This window comes from Eptatretus burgeri, chromosome 13 (assembly GCF_056783735.1).
Source record: "Eptatretus burgeri isolate ZD-2024b chromosome 13, Ebu_testis_v1, whole genome shotgun sequence".
NCBI classification, from domain to species: Eukaryota; Metazoa; Chordata; class Myxini; order Myxiniformes; family Myxinidae; genus Eptatretus; species Eptatretus burgeri.
Genome location: NC_140973.1, coordinates 46,331,785 through 46,350,716, shown reverse-complemented (window position 1 = coordinate 46,350,716; position 18,932 = coordinate 46,331,785). Strand labels below are relative to the sequence as shown.

The following is an 18,932-nucleotide window of genomic DNA, read 5'->3' as shown; positions in this document are numbered from 1 at the left end:
TACTCCATCTCTTCTGGATCTGATTTTGACAAATTTCCCTGACAATATCTGCTGCTCTTCCTTCGCTCCAATTGGTTCTTCTGACCACGTCCTTGTCAAAGTGGACATCTCTCTGGCTGTTATCAGAGAACCACCTCACCGCCGTCGAGTCTGGCATTTCACTCAAGCCGACTGGCAGGGTCTCCGAGCAGCCATCAAACTTACAGACTGGTCTCCTATCACTACTTTCTCAAACATCAACTCATCCTGGGAATTCTTTCAAAGAAACTTGCTCTCCCTCATTCACAGATTTATCCCCTCTCGTGTTCAGTTGTCTGACCCTTCCTCCCGCCCTTGGTTTACTGAAGCTTGTGGCGAGGCAGTTGTCCTGAAACAACTTGCCTTTGCCTCATGGAAAGCAAACCCAACTGAGGGCAATCTCAGTTCTTTCCACAAAGCTCGGAACAAGTGTGTATCTACCCTTAGGAGAGCCAGAAAACAACATCTTTCTCATCTCAAGTCTGAACTCTCAAACCTCTCTCCCTCCTCAAAATCCTGGTGGCGTTTAATCAAATCAGTTTCTGGTGTATGTTCCCCCTCCATCCCCTCCCTTACCTCAAATGGCCGCACTGCTGATTCCACACGTGATAAAGCTGAATGTCTAAACTCGGTGTTTGCAGCTAAATCTTGTGTCCTAAACCCATCTCTATCTCTACCCACTTTACCCAGTCGCAACCAACTGTCCCTGGACTCTGTATCCTTTTCTCCTGACAAGGTGGAGAGCTTGCTTTCAAACCTCGAGTCAGATTCTGCAACCGGTCCAGACTGCATCAGCCCACGTGTCCTCAAATCCTGCTCTTCTGCTCTTGCTCACCCTCTCTCTGTTCTATTCACCCTCTCATTTGCCCAAGGTCATCTGCCATCTGCTTGGAAATCTGCTAACATCACTGCCCTGCATAAAAAAGGTGCAAAAACAGATCCCTATAACTACAGACCAATCAGCCTTCTCCCAATCATCAGCAAGGTGATGGAATCCATCATCGCCTCAGATATGAAATCCTTCCTCTTCTCCAATGGCTTGATTTCCAATCATCAATTTGGTTTCAGACCAGGTCACTCTACCCTGGATATGCTGCTTCTGCTCTCCCATCAATGGATGGAGGTCCTCAATGCCAGACAGGAAATCCGAGCCGTATCCCTGGACATATCACGTGCTTTTGACACAGTCTGGCACCCTGCCCTACTCACCAAACTCTCTTCCCATGGTATTCAAGGCCATCTCCACTCATGGCTCGCAGACTTCCTCTCCTGTCGCAGTCAACGTGTGGCCCTAAATGGAGTTCTTTCATCCCCTCTTCCCGTGCAGGCTGGAGTTCCTCAAGGTAGCGTTCTGGGCCCTGTTCTTTTTCTGGTTTTCATCAATGATCTATCGGACTCTCTGGAAAATCCTCTATTTCTCTTTGCCGACGACTCCACCCTCTGCCGTACCATCTGTCATCCCTCAGACCGGCAAGCAGCAGCTTCTTCACTCACTGCAGATCTGGATAAAATCACAAACTGGTCCAACACGTGGAACATGTCTTTCAATCCAGACAAATCTCACACTCTCACTATGTCTCTTCGAAAGGACCGTTTACAAAACCCCCCGATCCACTTTCTCAACAATCCTCTGGAAGAAGTCTTTTCTTTCAAGCTTCTAGGTCTCACTATCTGCCATGACCTTTCCTGGGAAAGTCACATTTCCAACCTCGCCTCAAAAGCCAGTCGCCGACTGGGAATCCTCCGTCGTGCTAAGTCCTTCCTCGGCCCTCTTGAGCTCCTGACCACTTAAAGCTTTTGTCCGTAGCGTGATGGAGTACTGCTCTCCCCTCTGGGCTGGTGCTCCTGCCTCCCACCTTTCTCGGCTTCACGCTGTCGAAACCAGGGCATTTAAGATCATCGGCATCTCCCGCAATGAAGCTGAGTCTTTGGGCCTCTCACTCAATCACTGCAGGTTGGTCGGTGGTCTTTCTGTCTTCTACCGACTCCTCTCCAGCCTTGCCCCCCTGCTCTCTCTGCGATTTGTCCCCACCACATTTCCACAGGGCGCTCAAGGTCCGCCAACAACCCCCTTCTGGTAAAACTACCAAAATCACGAATCACTGCTCATCTTCACTCTTTCATTCCTCTTTTTTCCCGCCTTTGGAATAAACTTCCTCACTCTATTCTTTCCCATTCTTCCCTCCAGGCTTTCAAAACAGCTGTTCACCACCACCTCTTATCTTCCCCCATCCAAATGCTCGATCTTTTCTACCCCCGATAATCCACCCAAGCCCACTTCCTTCATTTCTCCTGCTTTCCTCCCTGAAAGTCCCTGAAAGTCCCTGAAATGTCCATCTTCTCTTCGCCATGTTCCCCGTCCCATCCCCATCCCTCTCCCTTCCACAGTTCACCTAATGTGTCTGTTCCCCACTGTTTTGTCCCTTCCACTCCCACCCCTCTTGTCTCATGCCTCCTTGCTGTGAGTTGTGTGTTAGCTCTCATACGAGCCTCGACCAAGGTATACAAAAAAAAGAAAAAAAAAAAAGGGATACCAACACTTGAGGTGTGCCAGTGCTCTATCCTCTCAATGCTGAGTGTCAAGCGAAGAAACAGCACGTACCATTTTTAAAGTCTTTGGAAAGACTCATTCAAAACGCCCCACTCCCAGACTCAGAATGGCCAATCTAACCCCTACGGCACTGAGCCACCAAATTCATTCAGAGAAAAAGGTATTTTTCCACCACATGGTAGCCTTCGTCAACGATGCGCACTCATCATCATTAAGCTCAATTTAAAAATACTTTCAAAAGGCTATCTCACATTAGTTTCACTCCCAAAAGTGATATGCTTTTACAACGCAAAACAACAACAGAAACAAAGCGAACATAAAATAATCAAAATATATTTGTTTGGACAAACGAAATGCAACATTAAATGCCTTTCGGAAATGATTTTGTAAAATTGTTTCTTGGCAGATCATTATTCACCATTCATTATTATTATTATTATGATATTATTATTATATTATTATTATTATTATTATACAAATTTGTGTTCTGCAATGAAGACACGTCCTCACTATCAGAATGGAAGAGGCAACAAAATAATTACTTGCACATCATCAGTGGGAAATTAGACAAGTTTTTTTTTGGAGGGGGGGGGCAGTGAGATCATCTCGGTGAGCTCTCTGCGTCGTATGCCAGACAGGGTGACAGCCATCGTTCCGCCTCTGCCATGGACACCTTCTTCCTTGAGGCGTATTCCTTCACCTGCACCCGTGAAGGCGACTCATTTTCATGGATTCAAAACGACGTTGCATCCCCCCCACCCCCCCCTCCCCCTCGTGTGTTGTGCCGAGGAGTAATACTGGTTGTGTCACTTCTAAGGTGTTGCATTGCAGGTGATGCAGTGCCCCATTAGGTCAAGGAATTTGAATTTTGGCCAGGGTTTCGGCACACAACGGCCTACTGATGCGAAAGATGCCTTGGGATCTTTAACATCTACCAGCTGCAGTATCGTGGCAGCTTGGACAGTGTACTCATTGACAGTGTACCCCAGCTTGGACAATGTACCCGTTGATGCAACACTGTACCCGTTGATGCAACACTATACCTGTGAAGCACAAATCCTGACAGTTTACAGGAATCAAATTCACATGAGACATTTCAAAGGCAAGCTTCACTCCAAGCTTTGTCAGCCCATTATGTCATGTGTAAAATTCGCCATGGTCTCCTACTTCTGGGTTTTATCAGGGTACACCTTTGGCCTAGTTTTGAATGCTCTCTCGTTCGCATCAGAGTATCATTGCATGATGTTCACTGCACAGCTTACAGATATATCACTTGAATAATATAATGATAATACTTCTCCTTGCTAAGGGCAACATTGGGGATGTGCAAAGGCACAATCAAAGCCCTTAGCATGATATTGTCGGAAGCGCTTTGTCTTGGAATTGCTTGCATGGATTGTGGATTACACAGTGTGTATCAACTTGATCTAACATGATCTCAGGGGAACACACGAGTTGAGTTTGTGAAAATAATTTGATTTTGTTCACCCTTTCAACCGGTCTGTCCTCATCATGCAAGACAGCCTCCTTTTGGGAGTTTGCCCATTTCTCTATCAAATGAGACAGCTCAAGTGAAGCACACCCCAGCAGGGACAGGTGAGGCAAACTTTAAAAGGTGGCAAAACAGCAAATTACAAACATAAATAAGGTGGAGGATCAAAAAATAAAATAAAATAGTTAATGAATTACCAATAAATAACATTCCTCTGACTGGTCTCCAAATCTATGAACAATTGATCATGAGATAATTAAAACCATCAATATTATTTCACATTTCGACATTTTCCCTCATACCTGATCCTCTGCCACTTTTCCCACTGCAAAATAACTTGATTTGGGATGAGAAAAGTACAGGCCAGAAACGGCAGCTGCTGGAAGCATAGCCAGGGATTCGGTCAAAACAATTCCTGGGAAAACCACAGGGACGTGCCGCATTCCATGCTAGTAAGCGCACACTTCTGGAGGTTAAAGAGTAGTTCCTGTATGTAACAGAAAGCAGGTGTTTTGTGCTGTGAAACGCTGCACCATACCAGTAGCGGCCTCAATATCTGCTAATGACCACATGGTGAGCTTTTCCGAATGATCCGGTTGGCTCGGATAACCAGGCGCAGGGCGCACTCCCTTGTAGTGCACACGTAGCAATTCTGCCGAATCAAGCTGCTCCTGTTGTGCATAACCCCAGAACTCACGGCGCACACGTGTATGGAGCTCTTCAGCAAAGGCCTGCAACATCAGGATCATTCTGTGCTTTACACATGCAATTCGTGCTCCGTTTTAAAATAAAGATTTTGCATGCATGCACACACAAAAACGTGCTCCCAAGTCTGTGTGTACCTCTGAAGAAATAATAACACATTCTCACTAACCTCAGCCAGCCGGTCAGCTAAGGCCTTCACCATGATGCTGTTGTAATCATCAAAGTTTTGTTCAAAATCACGGCTCAAACGTTCTGCTCCGAAGCAGGCAACTGCAAATAGGCCTATGTAGTCTGCAACACCAGCCTCTTGTGGTGCTATGAAATCTGACAAGCAGAGGTAGGCCTCTGGGTCTGCAGAATCCTTCTCTGCCTGCCAAGGTGGGGGGAGAATGCAAGATGGATGAAATGAATCATTTTTCAGCTTTACGATATTAAACGAAAATAAGGGATTAAACAACAAATAAAATCGACCTGTTGCCTCAATCCATGGAATATAGCAATTGGGGGATCACGACGTGGCATGACGGCATGACCGAACAGCAAGATGTCATCATCACTCGCACAAGCAGGCCAAAATCCCACAAGGCCACGACCGGTGAGCTTTTTTTCATCCAGGAGGCGGGTGAGCATGGCTTGCGCATCTTCAAAAACCTGCTGCGCCGCTTCTCCTAAAGATTTGTGTAAAAGGATGGCATTGGAAATGGGAGAGCTTTAAAACTACAAATTATCCCCTCTCCCACCCCCCAATCTCCTCCTCTTCCAGGAATTGATGTTGACATGCACAAAAACAGTTAACTTCCTCCCCAATATACGTACTCCATAATTACCCAACTCTTCAGCCTCGACTCGTGTTTCCTCCAAACCTTCTTTCCGTTGTCTCAAGCTTCTACCCAACCCTCTACCCTTCTTTTTCTTCCAGAAACATCTCCCTTCCCTTGCTTTTCTCAGTTTATGTCCCTATGCCCCTCTCCCTTGTGTATATAATATGTAGATGGCTCCTTAGTAAGCATCTATTTCCCCAATGCAAAAACAATCTCTGGCACCTCCTCTCCTCCACTGCTTTCCTTCCCATGTTGCATACCATGGGATGCATTAAAAGGGAGCTTTGAGATTTGATATTCTTAGCCCCCATTGGACTTAATCCAAAACAGGGGTTTCCAGATTTGGTCTCAATTTTCATGTCTGTGCAAGCGTGCATGCACCCACAACCATATCTCAGACATGTATTCATCCACCAAGACCATACTCTGTACAGAGCATCGGTGCTGCCAAAGCAGTCTCCTGGGCTATTGGGCACAATCCTGGACAGGTCACCACTCCAACACAGGATACTCAAACGGCTCAATCATCGTAGCAAGCTGCTACTCATTTTGTCAACCTCAGAAGGATGACAAGCTGATTCAACCACACCTGGTATTGATTCAACAGCTGAGCAGGATTTGAACTCAGGACCCGAGGATCCCAAGACCACCACCCCAACTATAAAGCCACCACCAGCCGTAGACATGAATGGACTGATTTTATTCCTACTTAGCACAAAGACAACACATGATGGTATACATGCACATAGGCTATATATGATATAATGGTTGTTCACATTTTGTAATATTCTTTACAAAACATGAAACACAATGGGGTTACTGAAGCACCACCCATCTCTTTATCCACTTACAAACACGGTGGGCTCACCAATTGTGGGGTCTTTGAAGATTTTTGGGTAAGAGCGGTTGGGGTACCGCCCTCGCAATTGCCACACATCAAAGAAGGGTCTCCAGTCAATGTAGGGCACGACCCGGTGCAAGTTGTAGTCCTCGAAGACACGTGTGCCCAGAAACTGTGGCTGCACTGGTGCACAAGGGGTAGTGCGACAGTAATTGGCACCTTGCTGTGCCAAAAGGAGCTCAGACTCGGGCCAAGAGTCCATTTAAACTTGCTCCCTCTTTCTCACTAATCACGATTAGCAATGAAGATTTTAAGTCTCCAAGATTGCAAGCTGTACAGAATTACATTGAGGTAGTAATTGGTGTATTTTGTGCTGTATTTCAGACTAAAAATAAAAACACTTTAAGTTCATGGCTTGTGCCTCATTGAAGAGGTGGAGAAAGAACTGACAAGGAAGGAACAATGAAATCAGGTGTCACTCCCCCCCCCCCTCTACATTTCCCCAGGCCTACCAGGCTTAACGTCTCCTGTCCAGTCAATATGCAGGCCACGTTGCCTGGCCTGCTCCAGAGAGAGATACCTGCGATCCTACAGATATCAGTTTAAAAAAAAACAGGAGTCACCATTCCAACACATGAATAGTTCTCAAATATCAATTTAATCTTCATCAATGGGCTCGATCAAGTTGGTTCTAAGGTTGAAATCCCCCTTAAGAAACTAAAAAATTCCAACCTTGATGGCATAACAGGGAACGGACAAGATTCTGGCACACATGGTCTTTTTGAAAGGATTAGAAATACCGACAAAACGTGCAGAAGCAGAAGGAGAATAGAAATACCGACAGCACTAATGGATGAGACAGCTTAAAGTCTCATCCAATAGTGTTGTCGGATGCAGGACCTGTTGGCAAGCAGCATCAAAATGGTCTTTGAGCTACATCATTAATGGAAGTGGAGTCAAAGTCGGTGACAGTAGTAACCGGTTTGTCAATGTTACCGATACAGTATTTGTAATCACTACCATGTCTGAACACCCTCCCAAACTCACCACTACCCCCCCCCCCAATCTCTCAAGTTACCTTTAACGAGTCGTAATGCTCTTGGCGTAGAATGTCATACTCTTCCGACAAGTCTTCACAAAAATCGTCTTTGAGATCTTCATCGAGCAGGCTCGAACACTACAATGACAACCAAATAACACAACGTGCCCAGGACATGCTTATTATATTGCATGTGAGCAAGGTTACACGTTAAAAGCGAAAAGAGTCGATATGGACCGAGTTCATTTTTGTAGAAAAGGCTCCACTCGTGACTGTGTGCATTTTCACTTCCGTACCACAACAACACTGCGTGAGGCATCGAGCACGTGCACCACTACGTTGGAATACTGTGGAGCGATCTTCACAGCCGTGTGCTTTCTGGGGATAGGTTGGTGGTAGTGTTTCGGGGCAAACAGAGGGCCAGGAAAATATGAACACAAGATGAAAATGATATTAAGATGTAAACCTTTTCAGTTAAACGCAGTGGTTGCTACATCAAGAGAAGGTAGGTTCTGTTATAAAAAATTGCCACAACCAACGATGATGTTAAAGGAGAACCCACTGTACTGTTTAAGGAAATTTTGTAAGACCAAAAGAGAGAAAGCTGGACATTTTGGGTGGAGGAGAAGGTGGTGGTGGAATGGCCCACCTCGAAGTAGTTGCACCACCAATCAGCAGTGGAATGGTAAGACCGATCCTCTCCATCTCTTTAGCCACATGGATCATCTCATCAAGGGAAGGTGTGATGAGTCCGGACAAGCCCACGAAGTCTGCAGCACGAGAAGGTGAAGGGGAGTGGAGGGAATGGGTTGGAATAAACAGGTTGGTCAGTTTCTCTTGAGAATTAATCTGGTCTTTTTAATTAATTAACCAAAGGTTTTAATTACGTCCGCCATTAAAGGTGGACGGAGGTTATGTTTTCACCTGTGTCGGTTTGTGAGCAGGATATCTCAAAAAGTTATGGACGGATTTGGACGAAATTTGGTGGACAAGTTGGGTGTCTACCGAGTGCCGTTCTAGTTTACTTCATACATTCGTGTGCGGTATGTGGCTACGGGTTGGCATCATTGCTGGGAGTGTGGTTGTGCCACTGATGCATACCCCCTGTAGGTTAAGAGCGAGAATTGGCGACTTGTTTAAGGTACCGGCAATAACTTGCCAACTCTTTGCAAAGGACACTGTGGGATCTTTAACTTCCACCAACTCCAACTTGTAGACGAATCTACATCATAATATCCATCTGAGGAACGGTGCACTCAGTGATGCAACACTGCCTGTGAAGCACAAATCTGAGAGTTTACAGTTGGGTCAACAATCAAACCCAGACGAGACAAATCAAAGGTAAGCACACCACGTTTGTGCACCATCCTGTCAGACTTTGCAGTTTACTCACCAGCTTTTGATTCTATGGCCATGTTGAGGATCTTCTCACATGGAGTCATAACTCCCAAGTCTATCACCCTGGGTGAAACAACAACAAACAACAAAGCAGATGACATGGTGGGTCCACCATTCGGTGGTGTAAACAGTGAGATGTAGTTGGAATTGTGATAAGGTTTGCGGTTAAACCTGAAGTTGTTGCAGCCAAGCACAACTCCTACAATATTCTTTCCGATGTCATGTACATCCCCCTTTACGGTTGCCAGCACCACAGTACCATTGTATGGATCCTGAAACAACCGGATGGCTGTACCTTAACAAATACACTTGTACAGAGGAATTTATGATGCAGCAAAGGATTGACCATCCAAGACTGCAGACACTACATACATACCATCCATCCAATACTGCAGACACTACATACATACCGTTCATCCAAGACTACAGTGTCTGCATGCATACATACCGTCTATCCATGACTACAGTGTCTGCATACATACCGTCTATCCATGACTACAGTGTCTGCATACATACCGTCTATCCATGACTACAGTGTCTGCATACATACCAACCATCCAAGACTACAGTCTGTGCATACATACCCTCAATCCAAGACCATAGTGTCTGCATACTTACCGACCATCCAAGACTACAGTCTCTGCATACATACCGTCCATCCAACACGACAGTGTCTGCATACATACCCTCAATCCAAGACCATAGTGTCTGCATACTTACCGACCATCCAAGACTAGAGTCTGTGCATACATACCCTCAATCCAAGACCATTGTGTCTGCATACTTACCACCATGCATGACAACAGTCTCTGCATACATACCAACCATCCAAGACAACAGTCTCTGCATACATACCCTCCATCCAAGACTACAGTCTCTGCATACATACAGTCCATCCAAGACTACAGTCAGGTCAGGTCAGGTATGGGAGCATGTGCCAGAACAGCGGGTCGCTGCGTCCACTTTCCGCCGGTACTCCAGGGGCCTCCATCTGGCCATCCCCCAGGCAGATGCCAGGCCCATCCCCATCTCCTTGAGATGATGGTCAACCTGCTGCAACCATGAGGCACGTGGTCGGCCCACTGGCCTCCTCCACTCATGAGACTCCCTCGCTGAAAGAATCTGGTGAGCAGGATCAGCGTCAGGAAAACGAGCCACATGTCCATACAGCCGCAGCTGACGCTCACGGACTATGCAGGTAACAAATCTCATCCGAGTCTCTCTCAGCAACCGCTCGTTGGACACAAAATCCGACCAGCGATAGCCAAGGATTCTCCGAAGAGACCTGGTACCAAAGGAATTAAGTCTCCGTCTCAGATCCTTGGTCAAAGTCCAAGTCTCGCACCCATAGAGCAAGACTGGAAGTACCAAGGACCTGAAGACTCGGACTTTCGTCCTCCCGCACAGGTACCGGCAGCGCCACACCCCATGATCCAGTGAATCCATGACTCCCCAGGCCCGACCCAGACGTCTATTGACCTCCGGCTCACAACCTGCGGAGACATGAATATCACTGCCAAGGTAAGTGAATCTATCCACGACCTCAACATCCTCACCACAAACAGACACAGACAGGAAAGCAGCATCCAAGATGTCACCGAAAGCCTGGATCTTTGTTTTGACCCAAGAAATCCGTAATCCCAACGGCTCCGACTCCTCATTCAGCACCTCGAGGGCCCCCAAGAGGATGTCTAAAGTCTCCGCAAAGATGACTGCATCATCTGCAAAATCAAGGTCCGAGATCTTGACATTGCCAAACGATGCACCGCAACTTGATCTCTCCGACATCCTCCCAAAAATCCAGTCCATACAAGTGCTGAAAAGTGTGGGGGCAAGTACACACCCCTGACGAACTCCAGTAACAACTGGAAATAAGTCAGAGATGGTACCACCACACTTCACAGCACTCTCAGTATCAGAGTAGAGTTCAGACATCAGATCGATCAGTTTTGGTGGCACCCCACGAAGACCAAGAATCCTCCAGAGGACATCCCGATTCACTGAATCGAACGCTTTACAGAGATCAACATAGGCTGCAAGCAGCCCCTGCCGAAACTCTCGCCTGCGTTCGGTGAGGACACGAAGTGCAAGGATACGGTCAATCGTTGACCTCTTTGGTGTAAAGCCTGACTGCTCTGGACGCTGGTGCTCAAGCAGATGGTGGCGAACCCTATCAAGAATTATCCGAGCAAAGACCTTGCCCGGCACTGAGAGCAGCGTCACCCCTCGGTAGTTGTTGCAGTCTTGGCGATCACCCTTCCCTTTCCAGAGAGGGACAACAAGGCCCCTCTTCCAGTCAGTTGGGATGATGCCTGTGTTCCAGGCAGAGCACAAAACTGCATGCAACGACGCGAGTGCAGCATTTCCACCAGCCTTGAGAAGTTCGGCATGGATGCCACAGATCCCTGGAGCTTTGCCCCGTTTCAACTGGTTCACCGCAGCCCGTGTTTCCACAAGCGATGGTGGACCACAGTTGATTCGAGGGTCAGCAACAGGGATTGTAACACCCTTGACGTCCAACTCGACAGCTGGGGGATCAGCCTGGTACAACCGCTCAAAGTAACCGGCCCAGCGGGCCTTCACTTCAGACTCCTCTGTCAAGAGCCTACCACTCTCTGCTCGAACTGCAGTGCTCCGAGGGATGGGCTTGGATGAACGTAATGCGTGAATTCCCCTGTAAGCGGGACGAGAATCACCTGTCCACAATCACCAGATTCCTCGCACATAGGCCTCCTTGTCCACCCTCAGTGCACGTACAGTTTTACGCCTCAGCTCCCTGAACAGCTCAGCTCTGCCATTCAGCCTGGCCCTGCGACTCTGGTCAATGGTATCCAGTGTCCCTTGAGAGACAAAATTCTTCTTTGCCCTGCGGTGAACTCCAAGGCATCCACCGGCAACATCAAGGACGGTGGTCTTGAAGGTGCTCCACAACTCTTCAGGACCCCCCAAAGCACCCAGACCCCCCAAGTGTCCACTCAGCCTGTTCGCAAACTCCTCAGCTACTCTCTCATCCCTGAGCTTGGCAACATCCAGCCTAGGCTGGGATGGTACCATTCTCCAGGATTTAAGGTGCAGCTTTAGAGTTGCTACAACAAGCCTGTGGTCAGTATTGAGGAACTGAGCACTCCGGTAGACCCTGCAGTTCTGGATCATCCTCCAACGACCGTCAATGAGGACATGGTCAATCTCCTTTGCCACACCGCCAGCGTTGGAATACAAAGTCCAGCGATGAGCTTGCGGGCGCTGAAACCATGAACCAGCCACCCTAAGTCCATGACTTCTTGCAAAGTCAAGGAACTTAGTGCTATTCTGGTTCATAGTTCCTGACCCATGGGGACCAACACACACCTCATAACCATCCCTATCAGTTCCAGTCGATGCATTGAAATCCCCCAAGACTAGAAGTGTATCTCGTCTGGGGCACTGATCAACCACAGACTCGAGTGTGGCGTAGAATGTGTCCTTCACGGTAAGATCACTCGCCTCAGTCGGAGCATAAATAGAGACCAGGGAAATGACACCTAAGGAGTGACGAATCCTTAATCTCATAATACGCTCGTTGACCGGTGTTACCTCAATTATCATTGGGGTCAGCTTATTGGACACAGCTACAGCAACTCCTTGGGTATGGTAACCATCAGAGCGACCAGACCAATAGTAGGTGTAACCACCCACCATTATCTCGCCGCAATCCGGTCTCCGAACCTCAGAGAGAGCTGCAATCCCGATGTCCAAACGCTTGAGCTCAGATGATAACAGAGACAGGTGATCATCCTCTCTTAGGGATAGGACATTCCAGGCACCCACCCGAAGGGACCGCCTCAGGTTAACCCAAGGAGACCGCCGTCTGGTGGACGACACCTCAGCACCACTCCGACACACTCTCCCGCAATCTGACCCAGGGATGTTACCCCGTGGTTTCCCTCCTATCAAAGATTGGGGGTCCCGAAGGCTTTGCCCCAATCCCATCATCCGGTGAGCTGCCCTGCGAAGGGAAGCTGCACAGGAGGTACTCCCACGGAGTGGGTTTTCAGATTTTTTTGCGTTTTTGCGTTTTGCGGAATGAAGTGTTTTACGGTGGCTGGAGTGCAAATCCTGCCACCAACCTCCTAATAAGAAGTAACCCAACTGCAGGAGGACGTCCGCAGACACAGTTGGGCACTAGATATGGATGGCCGTTGGCTCACAAGGAGCTCCTCCCCCCTTTGACTACAGTGTCTGCATACATACCGTCCATCCAAGACTACAGTCTCAGCATACATACCGTCCATCCAAGACTACAGTGTCTGCATACATACAGTCCATCCAAGACTACAGTCTCTGCATACATACAGTCCATCCAAGACTACAGTGTCTGCATACATACCCTCCATCCAAGACTACAGTCTCTGCATACATACCGTCCATCCAAGACTACAGTCTCTGCATACATACCCTCCATCCAAGACTACAGTCTCTGCATACATACCCTCCATCGAAGACTATAGTGTCTGCATACATACCCTCCATCCAAGACTACAGTCTCTGCATACATACCCTCCATCCAAGACTACAGTCTCTGCATACATACCCTCCATCCAAGACTACAGTCTCTGCATACATACCCTCCATCCAAGACTATAGTGTCTGCATACATACCCTCCATCCAATACTACAGTCTCTGCATACATACCCTCCATCCAAGACTACAGTCTCTGCATACATACCGTCCATCCAAGACTACAGTCTCTGCATACATACCGTCCATCCAAGACTACAGTCTCTGCATACATACCGTCCATCCAAGACTGCAGTATCTGCATACATACCCTCAATCCAAACCATAGTGTCTGCATACATACCGTCCATCCATTACTACAGTCTCTGCATACATACCGTCTATCCAAGACTACAGTGTCTGCATACATACCGTCCATCCAAGACTACAGTCTCTGCATACATCCCCTCCATCCAAGACTACAGTCTCTGCATACATACCGTCCATCCAAGACTACAGTCTCTGCATACATACCGTCCATCCAAGACTACAGTCTCTGCATACATACTCTTCCACCAAGCATCATGCATCGACCAAGTTATGTTCACTTCACACATCACCAAGCCCTTTTCGAAGCCCCTCACCCTGCTTCCTTGCATTCTTCTCACCAATTTATCATCAATATCGAATGTAAATAAAAAAAAGGAATCCCTCACCTCATCTTCGTGAGCCAACTGATTTTTTTTCTCTTCCTGACGGTCCTTCTCCATGAACGGAAAGAGATAAGACACTGCCTTCTTCATCACCCGTGCAGATTTTATCACCTGTGGATCCATGAGAAATTTGTCACAAATAAAAGCAAGAACGACACTCGGTAGAGCACATACCTCTGCCAGGCTGAACAGTTTACGCTTTGTGTCTCACTGATTGGCCGAATATGGATCTGGCCTGAATAAAAATCCACCAAGTTTTGTCATAACTCATCCACAACTTTTTGAAATAACATGCGATATATCGTTTTTGATCCCATCTCTTGATGGTGAAAAATCATCACTTGTATAGATTTAAAAAAAAAAATTCTCGTATCTGGATCTTCACCAAAATCGAATCGATCCGCCCTTTTCACACACCCAACCTGTCCACCAAGTTTCGTCTGAATCAGTCAATAACTTTTTGAGGTATAGTGCTGTACAGGGTGGGGCAGAGAAATGGGAGATTTTAAAAACAGATCTCTGCTTTGCCAACATGATCACAACTTTTGTGACTTTTCAACTAGCGACTAGGTTTCCTCAAGTTAATGAGGCCAATTGGTTTCAAGAAGATGGCGCAACCTCTCAAAGCCAGAGTGTCAATGGCCGCCGTACAACTACTTTTTCATAACCACATCATCTGCAGGAATAGTGAGTGACATTACTTGGCCTCCAAGGTCCCCAGACCTGTCAGTATGTAACTTTTTTTATGGAGGCACTTAAACAGCAAGGTGTACACTTATCACCCACACAGTATTGAAGAGCTGAAAGAAAGACTTCGTCAAAAAATTGCCGGAATTTCTTTGGAGATGCTACGCCCCGTCATGGGAAACATGCGTGGAAGACGAGAGGAATGCCTGTGCAGAGAAGGAGGTCGCCTCGAGGATGTGATCTTTAATAAATAAATGGCATGCTATGTACCTTCAGATGGAATATTTGTAGTTTGGTCAATACAAAATGTTTATTTATTTGCTGAGTTTTTAAAATCTCCTGTTTATCAGTTTTAACCCCATCACTCAATTAAATGGTGAAGAATCACTCAAAAAATTCTAGTAGCTGGATCCGGATCCAAACCAAAATCTAACCAATTTGTCTTCGTCACACACCCAATTTTGTCCCAATCCGTCCACAACTTTTTGAGATTATCCTACTCACAGACAAACAGAGATAGACAAACATGGGTGAAAATATAACCTCCGTCCACCTTTGATGGCGGAAGTAAACACGGGGATGCAGGAACGTAAAAAAAAAAAAAAAAAAAAAACAAAAGATGCAAAATTAATTTTAAAACTTTTTTTTTTTTTAAAGGAACGACAAAATATTTCAAAAGTTGTTTAGCTTAGAATGTGCTTTCAAAATAAGTATCAAACAACCAGAGCAATATTTCTCCACAAAACTGAATTCTCTTGTTAAAGTAAAATAATTATCACCTGTGGAAGAAACATTTTCCCAACACCAAAAAGATCTCCCACGATCTGCATGCCACTCATGAGAGGTCCCTCGATGATGTGCAACGGCCGATGGTACTGGGAGCTCGTCCTCGCCTCTTCAACATCTTCTACCACATACTTATCTATACCCTGGTGTTGGAGTAAAAGTGCGAGCAAATGATGGCGTTAACGAATAAAGCAAATCAAAAACAATTATTTAATTAACAACACAATAATTACTTTCTCATTTTGTGTTCGTGTTTCGAAGTCTGCACAGAGTCTACTTCACCTGCACAAGCTGAATGGGAGTATTGAGAATTTTTCTCCAATCAAGAACTAATATGTTGCGTTTGCCATGACCTTCCAGACCAATATAATTTGGCAGGAGGGAAAAGGTTTGGCACACCTGGACAACTCCATCAGCTTGTGTGCAGTGGAAATCCTACCGCAGGTTTTCCCAGCCATTTTCATCTTTTGGCATTCAATTTGACTGCATGATCAGATCATTCAGATATCTAAAACGGTTGTTCAATTAAATTTTGTCAGCATTTGACTTCGTTAAACCTGCAGTCAATTTAAAAGTCGCATGAACTGCATTCAATTTCACTCAAGTCGAGAGCTAGTGGTATTTGGGCATTCAAATTCATGAATGTGCATTGGAATTCACAAGATGTGCTTTCATATTCCAACCTAAGGTGTGTACATATCATTTGCAATGGCATCCCGCTTGAACACATTGTCTTGGAGTCAATATTTATGATGTTCAGGTGATTTAAAGGCATGACATGACTCATCAACGCCATGGCGTCCTTCTCTCATTGCAAACTGGAAATGTATTTCACCATGACTGCAGGCTAACGGTTCAAATGGTGAGTCAGGTCAGGTCAGGTATGGGAGTATGTACCGGAATAGCACGCTGTTGTGTCCACTTTCCGGGGGCCTCCGTCTGCCCCCCCCCCCCAGGCAGATGCCTGGCCCATCCCCATCTCCTTGAGATGCCGATCAACCTGATGGCACGATGACTATTATGGTGATGGCACCACTCAAGCCATTGATCAACCACAAGGCACGTTGTCGGCCTGTTGGCCTCCTCCACTCCCAAAGCTCCCTCGCGGAGAGAATCTGGAGAGCAGGATCAGTATCAGGAAAACGAGCCACAAGTCTATACAGCCGCAACTGATGCTCACGGACTAAACAGTAGAGGTGACAAATCTCATCTGACTCTTTCTCAGCAACTGCTTGTTTGATACAATGTCTGACCAGCGATAGCCAAGGATTCTCCGAAGAGACCTGGCACCGAAGGAGTTGTTTCCATCTCAGATCCCTGGTCAGAATCCAAGTCTCACATCCGAAGAGCAAGACTGGAAGCACGAAGGACTTAAAGGCGTGGACTTTCGTCCTCCTGCACAGATACCGAAAGCACCACACCCTATAATCCAGTGAATCCATGACTACCCAGGAATCTATTTACCTCTGGCTCACAATAAGCAGACATGAATATCCATCCATCCATTGGGACCATACTCTATGCAGAGCGTTGGTGCTGCCTCAGCAGTCTCCTGGGCAATTGGGCACAATCCTGGATGGGTCGCCGCTCCGACACAGGATAACAGCAAGCTGGTACTCATTTTGCCGACCTCAGAAGGATGACAGGCTGAGTCAACCCCACCTGGTTTAAATTCAACAGACAAGCGGGATTTGAACTCAGAACCCTAGGATCCCAAGCCCACCTCTCTAGCCATTAAGCCAACACCAGGCATACATGAATATCACTGCCAAGGTAAGTGAATCTCTCCGTGACTTCAACATCCTCACCACAAACAGGTACAGACAAGCTAGCAGCATACAAGATGTCATTAATTGAAAGCCTGAAACTTAGTTTTGACCAAGGAAATCCATAATCCCAGCGGCTCTGACTCCTCATTCAGCAACTTGAGGGCCCCCAGAAGGATATCTAGTGTCCCCACAAAGATGACCACATCACATGCGAAATCAAGTTCAAAGATCTTGACATTCCAAAATGATGCACTGCTACTTGACCTCTATGTGTCCTCCCAGAATCCAGTCTATCCAAGTGCTGAAAAGTGTGGGGGCCAGTACACACCCATGACGAACTCCAGTGATAACTGGTAATAAGTCGGAAATGGCACCACCACATCTCACAGCACTCTGAGTACCAGAGTATAGTTCAGAAATCAGATTGATCAGTTTTGGTGGCACCCCAAGAAGACCAAGAATCCTACAGAGGGCATCCTGATTCCCTGAATTGAACGCTTTGTTAAGATCATCATACTGTGAGCAGCCCCTGTTGAAACTCTCATCTGCGTTCGGGAAGGACCTCAAGAGCAAATATACGGTCAATCGTTGACCTCTTTGGTGTGAAGCCCGAATGCTCTGGGTGCTGGTTCTCAAGCAGATGGTGATGAACCTTTTCAATAATTATCCAAGCAAAGACCTTGCCCGACACTGAGAACAGCGTCACCCATCAGTTGTAGTTGCAGTCCTGGTGATCACCCTTGCCTTTCCAGAGGGACAACAAGGTGCTTCTTACAGTCAGTTGGGATGATGCCTGTGTTCCAGGCAGAGCACAGAACTACATGCAATGACACGAGTGCAGCATTTCCACCAGCCTTGAGAAGTTCAACATGGATGCCACAGATCCCAGGAGCTTTATCCCCTTTCAAATGGTTCACCGTAGCCTGTTTTCCCCAATGAAGGTGGTGCATAGTTGATTGGAGGGTCAGCAATAGGGAAAGTTATCCTCCTGACATCCAACTCAACAGCTGGTGGGTCAGCCTGGTACACACGTTCAAAGTAACTGGCCCAGCGGGCCTTCATTTCAGACTCCTCTGTCAAGAACCAACCACCCTCCTCTCTAACTGCAGCACACGGAGGGACGGGCTTGGAGAGATGCAATGCACAAATTCCTCTGTCAGCAGGCTGAGAATCATGTGACCACAAGTGATGCTCTACCCCTTCACAGAATTTTTGCACATTGGCCTCCTTTGTGCACGTTTCGTTTTCTGCCTCAACTCCCTGAACAGCACAGCTCTGCCATTAAGCCTGGCCCTGTGACTCTGGTCAATAGTATCAAGTGTCCTTTGAGAGACAAAATTCTTCTTCACCTTATGGTGGGTTCCAAGACTTCCACTGGCAACATCAAGGATGGTAGTCTTGAATGCCCTCCACAACTCTTCAGGGTTCCCCAAAACACTCAGACCCCCAAAATCCTCACTCACTCTGTTCATAAACTCCTCAGCTACCCTGTCATCCTTGAGCTTGCCAAGATCCAGCCTAGGCTGGGATGGTACAATTCTCCTGGATTGAAGCTGAACTTCAGAGTTGCTACAACAAGCCTGTGGTCGGTATTGAAGAACTGAGCACTCCGGTAGACCCTGCAGTTCTGGATCA

General features: G+C 46.8%; 1 protein-coding gene across 2 annotated transcripts in view; it reads right to left on the bottom strand.

The window, feature by feature from the left end:
* Positions 1 to 2,886: 2,886 nt before the first annotated feature.
* The window catches only part of MTR (5-methyltetrahydrofolate-homocysteine methyltransferase), a 50,872-nt gene continuing 34,826 nt past the window's right edge, over positions 2,887 to 18,932 (bottom strand). For both annotated transcript variants that reach the window (XM_085852294.1, XM_085852295.1), the window contains exons 19-32: positions 15,522 to 15,671; positions 14,059 to 14,166; positions 9,037 to 9,137; positions 8,861 to 8,928; positions 8,117 to 8,237; positions 7,764 to 7,845; positions 7,507 to 7,605; positions 6,941 to 7,016; positions 6,456 to 6,611; positions 5,238 to 5,434; positions 4,936 to 5,136; positions 4,600 to 4,792; positions 4,364 to 4,476; positions 2,887 to 3,269 (exon numbers count right to left, since the gene is read on the bottom strand). In XM_085852294.1, coding sequence (XP_085708420.1) covers positions 3,171 to 3,269; positions 4,364 to 4,476; positions 4,600 to 4,792; positions 4,936 to 5,136; positions 5,238 to 5,434; positions 6,456 to 6,611; positions 6,941 to 7,016; positions 7,507 to 7,605; positions 7,764 to 7,845; positions 8,117 to 8,237; positions 8,861 to 8,928; positions 9,037 to 9,137; positions 14,059 to 14,166; positions 15,522 to 15,671 — 1,764 coding nt within the window. In that variant the 3' untranslated portion in view covers positions 2,887 to 3,170. The remainder of the gene's footprint in view (positions 3,270 to 4,363; positions 4,477 to 4,599; positions 4,793 to 4,935; positions 5,137 to 5,237; positions 5,435 to 6,455; positions 6,612 to 6,940; positions 7,017 to 7,506; positions 7,606 to 7,763; positions 7,846 to 8,116; positions 8,238 to 8,860; positions 8,929 to 9,036; positions 9,138 to 14,058; positions 14,167 to 15,521; positions 15,672 to 18,932) is intronic.